General features: G+C 39.3%; 1 protein-coding gene across 2 annotated transcripts in view; it reads left to right on the forward strand.

The window, feature by feature from the left end:
- Positions 1-12,599, forward strand: part of ADGRG6 (adhesion G protein-coupled receptor G6) — a 113,655-nt gene that overhangs the window by 47,316 nt on the left and 53,740 nt on the right. Inside the window, exons 4-6 of one of the 2 annotated variants that reach the window (XM_074862697.1) lie at positions 1,781-2,401; positions 8,318-8,386; positions 11,405-11,488. In XM_074862697.1, coding sequence (XP_074718798.1) covers positions 1,781-2,401; positions 8,318-8,386; positions 11,405-11,488 — 774 coding nt within the window. The remainder of the gene's footprint in view (positions 1-1,780; positions 2,402-8,317; positions 8,387-11,404; positions 11,489-12,599) is intronic. The other variant, XM_074862698.1, reaches the window with a different exon arrangement.

Raw genomic sequence — 12,599 nt, forward strand, 5'->3', positions numbered from 1 at the left:
TTTTCTATCTATAAAATTGTTACAGTGTACTTTCGCCCTTGGGAAGAAAAAAAATCTAAGTAAATCCAGTAACTACAAAAGCCTGGTATTTTTCTCTTTTCCCTCCCATTCTTCAGTTGCTGGGTTGGCAGATAATGTGCCATGCTTTATGTTATTTTACAGTATAATATATTGGTCAAATTATGTCCGTGTGTATATCCAAATACGGTAGTTTGGAGCTCAGAATCTTTGCAAGCGGCTGGCAAAGGGGAAATTGCAATACCAGAGACTACACAGAATCCTTATACCCCATATATCTGCTTCTTCTCCCGAGTGTAACATGACAGTCAGCCTTCCCTCACATGTCTTACCCTCTCATATTGAAAGGTTTTTATTTCATTCTGAAAAGGGAGCAGGTGTAGTAATTAATGCACGTGTTGTGGCATCACTTAAAAATCCCAGGGGAGACTAGGCACAATCCCTGCAAGGGATTGTAAAATACAGTCTAGGGACTCCTGACTTGCTTATGTGTAAAGGGACATGTAAGATGTGAGACAGGGGACTGCAAGTAAGCTAGGGGCTCTAAAAAGCAGCAGAGGCAGGCTTTCGTGGCAGTTATTCTTCAGGTCTAGCAAAAAACAGTTTCACTTCCAGCATATACACTATGAAAATATGTAAAAAGAGGTAGCAGACATTTTCTGGAGCTGTGGTCTGTCACAGAACTGTGGAGCCACAACTAAAACCAAGGACTGCCACAATCTGGTCGTGTTGACCTCGATGCCTTTGCGTGACTGATAATCTGAAACTTCTTTCTGTGGAGAAATTTGCTAGAAGAATTTTGCTGCCATAAATGTGACAATAAAACTGAGCATATTGACACTTTATTTTGAAAAAAAAAAAAATGTTCTTCCAAAGTACAGTGATCAGAATTGTCATTAATATATTCATGGAGAAAAAACATACGTTATGTGATAATGTTTTTCACATTTGGTTACTGCTATTTTGCCAGTGCAAATTAGAATACTTAATAACAATTAGAGACAGAGTAACTCTGCCCATGCCTAAATACCCTGTTGCAGTGTATATATGCAAGAGGACTAGCCATTTCTAGATACCTGTGCAAGATCCAAAACTACTGACCCAAATATTTGCAAATAGTGAACAGCTTGGATATAAATATTCATGAACATGATTGCACTATTCAACGAGAAGGCTGCTGGGGACAAAATGAGAAGATGCCTAATGCTTTGCAGAAATCTGTTAGCTGAATTCAGGAACAAAAGGCTTCAGTTTGCCAAGGAATGTAATGGGAGCTTTTTTCTGTTGCCATGTTTAAAAGAAGCAAGGCCTGAACTTCACTGGTGAAATGCATTTGTGCAGACAAATAATTAAAATGTGTCTTAAAAACAAGTCATACTGTGTTTTTCAAATAACTGGTTTATTCCATTGCCTAATGCATCCTTACTAGATGAATGTGTAGTAATTTTTATAAAGTGAGCTGGGGCAGAGTTGGACGTTAGTAGATAATAAGTCCTAATATTGCTCTTAATGCAACCTGAGGGGTTGTTAACTGTGTGTAGCGCAGCTTTCTCCATGCCATTGGAAAGGAACTCTGGATATTTTCAGCTGAGTGCACTCCCAAGCTAAATTACCTTTCGTGTGTAATATTGGTATATTACAGTAATAAAAACCACCTGATGAATTTAATAAATGTTACTTTAACTCCAGCTGTCAGTCTGCCTTTATTTCTATATGACGAATTTATTTTTTTGTTAATTTATGTGTCTGCTCTTGGTTCTAGTTGCTGTGTCTCTGAGGAATCAGAAAGTCATCATTCCCCAGGTTCCCGACATCGATGTTGTGTCCGTGGCAGAGACTGTCTCAGTGCCAGAGCTTAGCCAGTTTACACTGTGCTTTGAAGCCACCAAGGGCAGCAGCGATGACAACGATGACTGGAAGGTTTTCTCCTACACCGATGAGTTGTCAACAGAATTGTTCAGCTTTGGGAAGACCACAAAAGGCCATTTTCTGTCCATCTCAGGCACGCAGTGCATCCTTGAAAATGCGTTTCCCCGAAATGCAGAGTTTTTTACGGGAACATTTCAACAGCTCTGTGTCGTAGGGGACAGCTTCTCAGGCAGTATAGGTATATATGCCAAAAGCACCTATCATATAGCGTACTGTCCGGGTATCTTTGGCAAAGTTATCCCTGGAAACGGGAGGTTGGTGCTGGGCTCTAACAGCAATGAAGTGAGCTCTCTAAATGGGGACATTTACAACTTCCGCCTCTGGAATTTCACCATGAATGCGCAAACACTGGCCAACCTCAGCTGCAATGTGAAAGGAAACATTGTAGACTGGGAAAATGAATTCTGGAGTATTCCAACTTCAGCACTGAAAGCAGAAAACAATTTGAGTTGTGGTGAGTATGCCTTGCCAAATCTTTTTTGCTTATTTTCCCCCAACACTCCTGCATTGTGCTGAACATATTATATACCAACATGGAAAAAAAAAAGTTCCTGTGAAAGAGAAATGGCTAAGTCTTACCTTTCTTAGACTTTAGCTCAACTCTTACCATACACAGAGGCTGGAAAGGATATAGAGTTTATTCCCTAAGGGAGAAGAACAGGTCCCCTAGGTATATTGAGCTACTGCTTTAGTTGATCTGCAGATCGAATTTTTTCCTAAATTGTTTATTGACCTTCTACTGATACGAAATGGGGGTGACAGACAAGTGCCTGCAAGCCTCAGGTAAGATTACAGTGGTCTCTGGAGGGAAAAAAAAAGTGTGTTAACTAACCGTTCAATAAATGGTTTTGTACCTGCCCTTTGGCCCTTTTATTAGCCAGAAGGAGCACTTGCTAGCCTCGTGCTGTGTGTGCAGAGCCAGCAAAAGCAGTGACAAAACAACAATGCATATGAGAACGAAAAGTACAAGATTAAATTAGAGGAGGCAGACAGGAAGGAAAAGTTTTAGATCAAAATCATCAGGTTTTATCTTCCTGATGACATATTATCAGTCCTTCTTTTAATTGGTAATTACTGAAGGTCTGTCTTCCTGTAGATTTCTCCAAAAGATAAATTTCAATACATTGTTCAATCTGTTCTCATTTCATGGCTCAGACACTTTATTCTCATAAGTGTCCAGATGTAATTTTTATGTATGTATATGTTATTACAGCAGGCTGACAATTTTCTACTGAAACACTTTTCCAGATGAAAAATAATCAAAACTGTAAAATCTTTGTGACTTTGGACCAGTATTATTAGTCTTCTTTTTTCTTAAAAAAGAATGTTTTGGTTAGTAACAACTTTAGACATATTTGGATAATTATAAAATGCATGGGAGAAAATCTGAATCATAGCCAGGAGTAGCATATACACACACATATGATGCTTGTGAAAATTAGTTGCTATCAAACTCCATGTCCACAGAGTTTGAGCCTTCCTATTGTAGCAAATACACATTTGTTAAACAAAAAAAGTCAAAGTAAATAGTTACAAATATTGTTTCTTTCTGAACCTTGTGGGGTCTCTTCATATCTAATGTTGTCCTCTCCAATTTTGCCTTCTTGCTCCCCTGACACATTACTACTTATTTAAACTATGTTTAAACTAATAAAGTCAATATAAGCATCTCCTGACAGAGCATCTGCCAGCGCTCTGAAAATCCCTAGTTTGAAACAGAAGCTGGCATCATTAAGGCATGCTAGTTTCTGTATCCAATAGCTCATGAGGGATTAAGGTGGCTAAAAAAAACCCATCTTGCTTGCTTTAGCTTACTTAGACCAAAACATAGGTACTCATTCACAGCTAGACTCAGTGGGACAGCTCTCAGCATGCCTCTGCTAAAAAAATTTAAGCAACACCTCTATAAAACACAAGCAACTAAGTGCCTTCACCCCTTGACCAGAACAAAGAAAAGGCTGATCTGAACATTGACCTTGACTAATGAAGGTGTTCTGGACAAGAAAGTTGTTGCTTTTGCATCAGTATGAACTGATCTGACAGTAAATAACTTAGCAGAAAACCTTACTCTTCTTATACCATTACATTGTGAAGACTACCACAAAACTTTTACTAAACAACCTGCTAAGACATCTGTGAACGTTGAGGTCTCATTTAATTTTGAGTGGAGTACGGGTCTTGTCCTTTTTGTTAAAGACTGTACAGTCCTGTGACACAAATGTAATATCACAGCTGTGGTCATAGAAACGATACACTTATTTTCATTCCACAGCTTTATTCCTTGGAATGTCATTGTTCAATGGGTTTCCTTACAGCAGAACATTATTTTAGAAAATGTATTTTAGCATTTGTATATTAGGCACAGATGTCTATACAAGCCACTTCAAATGTATCTGTATATAAGCATTGTTATTTTCTCTAACTAAGCCTATGAGAAAACTAACTCACTAGTCAGTCTTTTTATTTTTTTTTTTTTTTTTTTGAAGGTGTTAAATCACCCCCTATGATACAGGCTTTCCTGAACCAGGGTATTTCCTAAAAGAAAATACTGGGTGCAGTGCCATTTCAAAATGGTTACTAATCCCAGAGATGGAATTGTTAGAACTTTCTTCCCTTCATCTTCTTGAATGAAAGCATTCATTGTAAAACCAGTCTTCAACAGGAAAGTTGATGAGTCAGGCTATCAACCACAGTGGGGAGATGACTCTTCACTGATTAGGGTTCATTTAGCAGCAGTAGAAGGATTTATGCAGAAAAGAGGTTTTTGCACAGCTCCGATAATGCTTCCTCAGGAAGCAGCATGTAACTTAAAAAACAAACCAAGCATTTAGCAGTGATCTCAACATACCTGTGCCTGAACAGTGCCTACATTTTTCAAGGGGTGATATTTTCATGTTTTCTCAGACAAAGCTTTTACAAGTAGATTTACAGAGCATAAAAACACTAGCAAATTGTTCCAGATAATCTTTTCATAGTTTTACCTTCTCCTAGTTTATTCCTTAAACTAATGTTTTCACAGCTGTGTAATCATGGTGGGGTGTTTCTGTAAGACTTGACAGAATTCTGTTTTTATTGGTGTACCGTCGCACAGCCTGCATTTAAAGGTATATGTACACAGGCTGGCTATCCAGGCTAATTTTAAAACAAGTAGCCTAGGTAACGATAGTGGTGTAACAACACCAGTTCAGAACTCAATGCAGGCAAACTGACGAGCATTTAATCAACTTCTGGTACTTATTTTGGAGCCTGCACTGGCTATACCTATATGATCTACTCATTTTAAGGGTAACGTGGCCACATGTCTGTCTATGCCTGCAATTGCATTTGCTTCATGTACACCTTGTATGTGACCTTCATTCCTAAAGACCAGAAAAATTCTTGATTTCGCTGTCAGATTTAACTCAGGGTGGGATCTGTCTCCCTTAGGCAGCTGAATGATGTTTCAGGCTGAGCTAATTGCCCTCAGTGCTGTTCATGAATAGTAGAATGAAAAAGGCTGTTCCAAAGGTCAGTGCATCTCATATGGGAGAAGATGTCCCAGTGAAGTCAGAAGATTTTTTGCTGTAGGAGTGCCTGTTCCTCTCCACAGACTATAAAGAAAATCTAGTGTGACGAGCAGATACAGATGTCTGAGTTTCAGACATTTGGAGTGAGATATACCACACAAAGTGTGACCATGCCACTTGGCTTCGTAAAGCAGCTTATGCCAAGTATCTGTTTGCATCCAAATCATTATATTTTCTTTAGCGGACACTGAGGGAAAGTCTAGTCTGGCCAGAATTCAACCCAATTAAAACTTTAAAAAGCTTATTGAATATATTCAGTGAAAATATTCCTCTTTAAAGTACACAGTTGTGGTGGTTTGACCCTGGCTCAATGCCAGGTGCCCATCAAATCTGCTCTATCACTCCCCCTCCTCAACTGGATAGGGGAGAGAAAATATAACAAAAGGCTCATGGGTCGAGAAAAGGATAGGGAGAGATCACTCACCACTTACCCTCATGGGCAAAATGGACTTGACTTGGGGAAAAAAATTAATTTAATTTATTACCAATCAAATGAGAGTAGAATAATAAGAAATAATACCAAATCTTAAAACACTTCCCCCTCACCACTCCCTTCTTCCCAGACTTAACTTTACTCCCGATACTCTCTACCTCCTCCCGTCCAGCAGGGGACTGGGAATGGGAATTGAAGTCAGTTCATCACATGTCCCTGCTGCTCCTTCCTTCTTAGGGGGAGGACTCCTCACTCTCTCCCTCTGCTCCAGTGTGGGTTCCCTCCCATGGGAGACAGTCTTCCATGGACTTCTCTCACATGAGTCCTTCCCACAGGCTGCAGTTCTTCACGAACTGTTCCAGCGTGAGTCCCTCCCATGGGGTGCAGTCCTTCAGGAGCAGACTGCTCCAGCATGGATCCCCCATGGGGTCACAAGTCCTGCCAGCAAACCTGCTCCAGCGTGGGCTCCTCTCTCCATGGGGCCACAGGTCCTGCCAGGAGCCTGCTCCAGCGTGGGCTTCCCACAGGGTCACAGCCTCCTTCGGACACATTCACCTGTGCTGGCGTGGGCTCCTCCTCCATGGGCTGCAGGTGGAGATCTGCTCCACTGCTAACCTCCATGGGCTGCAGGGGCACAGCCTGCCTCACCATGGTCTGCACCACGGGCTGCAGGGGAATCTCTGCTCTGGCACCTGGAGCACCTCCTCCCTCTCCTCCTTCACTGACCTTGGTGTCTGCAGAGTTGTTTCTCGCACATACTCTCACTCCTCTCTTCTCTGGCTGCAGTTGTGCAGGGGTTTTTTTTCAATTCTTAAATATGTTATCACAGAGGTACTACTGCTGTTGCTGATGGGCTCAGCCTTGGCCAGTGGTGGGTCTGTCTTGGAGCCAGCTGGTGTTGGCTCTGTCGGACGTGGGGGAAGCTTCTGGCAGCTTCTCACAGAAGCCACCCCTATAGCGCCCTTGCTACCCAAACCTTGCCATGCAAACCAAATACAACAGTCTTCTGACTTAAATGTTTTGTAAAGTTGGATTGGATTTTTTTTAGTTTCACCAAATCACAATCTTTTTTTAAATTCTCACAGAAGAACATATGAATATCCACAGATTCTCCAAGCCAACTTTTAGGTGATCTTTTCATGATATAGAACCAAGAGGAGATAACTTACAGCACGTTTCGATATTGACTGTTTAACATGAGCAAATATTTTTTGGGAAAAAAAAAATGTCACTCAGGAGGTAGTACGTTCGCTTAGAACATCCTTCCTGGAGTCCATAGGAAGTGTACCAAGGAAGTGAAGTTGCCTGTATCTCTTAATCCATTAAAAAAAAAAAAAATGCTGAGCTTTAATATTTTTTGAGGATCACATGTTTTAAATTCTGCCCTGTTTTTGTCACCAATACATGTAATGGTATGTGTGGCGTGACATGATTTCTGTGTCAAGGCTCCATGCTCTATCTTTGTTGTTGCATCACAGGAAATACTTCCCTATCTACCAGCTGATGGGTAGTAGCTCTTTAATTTTATGGAAGGACACAATGTTTCATGTGAGAACCTCATTGGATCAGTATGATTCTGAAGTGGTAAAGCGAAAGCTAAAAGGGCAACACTCCCAGTAGGTTCAGATTGTGCCATGCTCTATGACCCATTATTTTCAACACAGGGTGCAAAAGCAGCTGTATTTGCAGTTGAACTGCTGGGATAGGTGTAATTAATGTAGTTCCACCAGTTCTTTTTCTGTAGTCATTCTCATACGCCCTGGTTTTGTCTCCAGATCATCTAAGTATGTGCATGTTGTTAATGAATAATTCAGTAGAGATACAGACTTATAACATTATCTGCTTATAAATCATGCATACCAGAATATTAATCACGCCCACGCCCTGGGCAAAGGAACAAGTTTAATTGCCTTTTATCTGGTTGGTGTCAGTCACAGGCAGATTACTCAGAAGTATGTGGTGGGTAACCTGTGCTACAGCAGTGGAACATGGTTGCTTCTCCAAGGTGCATGTTACTACTCATGAAGATTGCATGAATCCCATGGCCATAGTGACCCCTCTGCTTAAAGCCATTTCACAGAGTACACTCTAGTGGCATTCGATGTCATGTTATTTAGAGAAAGCTAAGAAAACTGGGGCGGGATACATAAGTGACTGTACCTGGCAAGTCAGCAGGGTTTTTATGGATCCCTCAGCCGCAACAGAAAATGAAAACACATAAGTCTTATAGGCAAATGGCAGTATCAGTTTTGCCACTGAAAGAAATTAGGAAGAAGACTGTGTCACTGAAAAGTATAATATATTTTGAGATATGATAGTTTTATGCCCAGTAGCCAAACCTTTCTAATTATTTTACTTTCTTCTTCTAAAGGCTCATACCTAATTCCCTCTTCTACAATTGAACCAACCAGTTGTGCAAACCTGGGAAGCCTTTGCCAAGGTAAGAAGCCCAGGTCATTTTTACATCTTCATCTTTGGGAAATTTTCATTTTCCTTGGGTTTTTTAATCTGGGTGAACTGCAATAAAAAATAGCAAGGAAAGGAATTCTTTAGTCTCATCAAGTGTGTGGGTGTCCTCTACATGCAATATGTGGAAAAAATGTGATCACTCCCTTGATAGTACATTTTCCAAATAGTCTCCATTATATCAAAACTGAATTAATCGACTGCTTTCATTTCTTTCTCCATCTCTTTTCCTCCTGCACATTTTGACAGTAAAATATTAACCAGGATAAGAAGTGGGTACATCTGTAAATAAAGGAACTGACTGTTACTCATTTTTTTTCCAATAAGCTATTTTGAGACTAGATACTTTGAGATTAGTAGGTAAAAATTGTAACATCAAACTGCAAAATCCAGCAGCTACTAGTTAATGAAACACTTGTTACAGCACTTAGTGATGGTTTAATAGTTCAGAAATACCCACATAGAAGAATTCATTAGGTGTCTTTAAAGGTCAGCTCAGTTGAATGTAAAGAATAGGTGAATCCGTGTGAATCATTGGACATGCAAGGACAGTTAATTCCTTCTGTTCTGCTTAGAGGCTGAAGTTCTATAAAAATGCTTGACATGAACAACATCAGCCCATTTCCACAATGTTCCTTCCTGAACACAGACCTGCTAATGAGGTGGCATGCTATATTAAACTTTAATCACAGCAGCTGCTGTACCTTTGGTACATGTCTGGCTCTGTAACTCTTTTAAGGCTGAATGATGGAAGAAGGAGACAGAAGAGAATAAAATATAAAAGGGGAGGAGGAATTCTCAGAACTCTTTCAAAACCAACATTTACAAGTAAATCAGACCTGGCTTAAAAACAAAAAGGAAAACGTGCGCTGCTTGGGAAGCTAGTAAGAGATCTATGTCAGTCTTCAATGTACTTTTCCCAGATTTTCCTGAGGTAAATTTGGTTCAGGTTCTTGGAGCATATTTTACTGGTCTCCACAGGGAAAGTGAAATGCCATAATCAGATTTCAAACAGTAATTTTCAGACATCATATTCACAAAGCACAATATGATCTAAATACTACTACTCAAATATCTTAGGTAAATGTGACAGCAACAATTACTGTCGTTTTGTATGTAAAGGATAATATGGCCACCATGTAAAGAACTTTATGTATTCTCTTGGAAGAACTCTGTTTTCCTCTATCAAAATGGCATGGTGTGAAAGGAGAGAGAATATCTTTCATTAGGTCAGCTAATGGCTGCAGAAACAGACACACTTACAGTGAAAGAAGCCTGCTTTTCTAAAAGCCTCATCCTTTTTTCCAGCTTTATTAACTTGTCTAGTAGAAGATACTGCCTCTAATAAAAGATGCTACCTTTCAGACTTGCCTCTTTTAACTTCTTAGACCATCACATCTTCAATAAAGGCTATGAGTGCTTTCATGAAGGTAATGCCCTTTCCTTCTCTGAAAAGTGTTCAGTAAAGTGCCACTGGTGTTCTGTGTTTGTCACTTTGGAAGTGGCAGATCAGATTTACCCTGTTCTTCATCATCATCATCATTATTGTCATAATAATGAAAATCAGAAAAAGATGTCTCTCTGTCTATTTCTGTCAGCACTGCAATCTTATTTTAAACTGAGAGGCCAGTTTGGATTCCTTTTTTGTTTGTTTGTTGTGTGTTGTGCAATAGCACCAGTAACAATGTTTGTAGATGCCAGGTTATGTCAGCCACAGTCTGATGAAAGAGCTGTTTTCTCCATTATGCTTAGCAAATATTTTCATTCATTGGAAGATGCCTTCTTTAACATCATTGGCTGGAAGATACAATCAGTAAGAAGCCTTATAACAACTTGTTTCTCAGACAATATAGCTCTGAAGTTTCATGGAAGAAGAGCTTTTTTGTATTATAGGGTGTCACTTTCCTAGTTAGAACCTGTTTGCTGCAGTGTCCAACTCCTCCTTCTTTCTCTAAGTTTCTTTTTTCACTGAAACCTGAACATGAACCTACTCCTTAAGATGAGACCTAAGTTTATGAATTTCAGACTCAAAACACTAGCTAAAACAACCTCACAAAAAATCAGAAATACAATTTCTTCCCTAAAATACACTTGCTTAACTTTCCAGGTTGGTTCTTGGTCAAAATCTGCAACAACCATTTAACACTGTGAGATTATACTGCACCAAACTTCAGATTTTAAAAAGAGTTTTCAGGAAAAAAATAAATGTCAGATTTGCATTCCCTGGAAATTGCTAGATAAATTATTTTTTAAACTATTATTAGAAAATTTAGTGGCATGATCTTTTGGATTCCTCTAGCATGTATACCCTCCCAGTCTGCTGTGGGGAAAATTTGCAGTTTTGGCTCCTCACTCTGATTTTGAAAAGTGTTCTAGCTGGTTCTCCTCAGAAACATTTGCCAGGGATGTGTGGGGTGACTCCTGTTAGTGTCAGTGAGAACAGTACAGCTGAGATCCTACATGAAGCTTTCAGAATACATATTCCACTTCTATTATTCCAAGGCTGATTTTAATTCTCTTCATTGTATGGAGTTCAGTGGAGTTAACTGAATCCTTACATGGGCATTTTAGTTTTGCATTTGTTTGTCATCTTCAGTCCCTGAGTAGGGACAGTTATTCTTTTCGCAAGCAATATTCTAAGTGCATGCATCTTAGAACTTACAAGATCTATTTTCTGGTCTTTGCACAGCTGTTTGGATCTGAAGCTCTCATAAGAGGATTTTGAGTTTATGAAAGCAGTACAGGACTGATCTTGCAAAACTTACACTGGCAAAACTCCCACTGAAGTCAGTGGAACTGAAGGTTGCAGGATTGGGACCTCAGTTCATATCCATTCATCACTTTGTGCAGAAAAAATAATGTTTATTTAACATTTATGGCATTGTGTGTAAATGGTTTCATTTTACATTGTCATGCGTTTTTCCCATTTTGTCTTACCTTATTAACATTCATATTTCATTCAAGTTCACCTCTTTCTCATCTTTATTACCAGCTACTGTAAATGCTACTACTCCTACACCACCCACTGTCACCACTAACATGCCTGATACTAATAGAAACGATAAGCCAAACAATGGTAAGAAATCCTGTGTTACATTTTTCCTTGTACTGTGTCTAGAGCAAATTTATTGTATTTTAAGGTGTGTTTTTCATACTATCATAATGTCAAGGGTCATGTCTCGGTTCTGATCTCATTTACACTGAAATAAATCAGCAGTAATTTCACTGGATCATGTAAGAATGGTGTAAATAAGAACAGAACCAAACTTGGTGTTTATTTGTATCATGTTTACCTGGCTCTTGTACGAAAGGGACTCACTTTGTGTCACTCACCTGTTGTATTTACCCATGCAAAGAATGAGGGAAGGGAGAGGGATTTTTAAAAAGGGTCCAAAAAGAACCATGCTATTGAAATGTTTTAAGGATGCAGATTATGAGGCACTGTGTAGCTCCCGCTTGTGCAGCTGGGGTGGTAGTATGCTGGGATTGTCTGTTCCTCACTAGTCAGGTGCAGGAGCCAAGTGGAATCGTTCCTATGGAGCAAAGCCACTTCCACTGAGTCAACAGGAATCTTTCCACTGACTTCAAGAAGAGCTGGATCAGACTTTACTAGGGAAAATGTTGACAGTATCAGATGTCATTTACTTTTCATTTAGAAAGATTAAGGGAAAAAATAAGGTAGTAAATGAGCCTATTATTAGCACAGGAAAAAAGCAGGGATTTCTTTTGAGGTTTTCTCAAATTCTATGATATCATTGTCTCCTAGAGACGGAGCATCATTTTGTGAGGTGCTGCTAAAATATTTATTAGTTTGTTAAAGATAGTTGTTAAACATTATTAACAACACAGAGATAGATTTCTGAGGCTTAAAGATATCTTTCATAAAGATTTATTTTTTCAATGTGCTCCACAGAAATGAATTAGAATCTGGGGGGTTGTTGTGGGTTTGTTTGTTGATTTTTTTCCCCAAATGCGTCAGTTGTTACTATAGGATTTAAAATTCTTGGAGTATTTTTTCTCTTGGCAAATCGTTTCTTGTACAGTGGCGATCAGGAAGTACAGTAGACAGTGTGAAAGAATTTACTGAATTCAGCCTGTTTGGATTTACTAAGCTGTAGAATTAAGAAGAAAATACTGAAAATTTCTTCCAAATTGTGCTTTTTCCTTTTTGTGGAGCCACTCACTCT

This window comes from Strix uralensis, chromosome 3, assembly GCF_047716275.1.
Source record: "Strix uralensis isolate ZFMK-TIS-50842 chromosome 3, bStrUra1, whole genome shotgun sequence".
In the NCBI taxonomy this organism is placed as follows: domain Eukaryota; kingdom Metazoa; phylum Chordata; class Aves; order Strigiformes; family Strigidae; genus Strix; species Strix uralensis.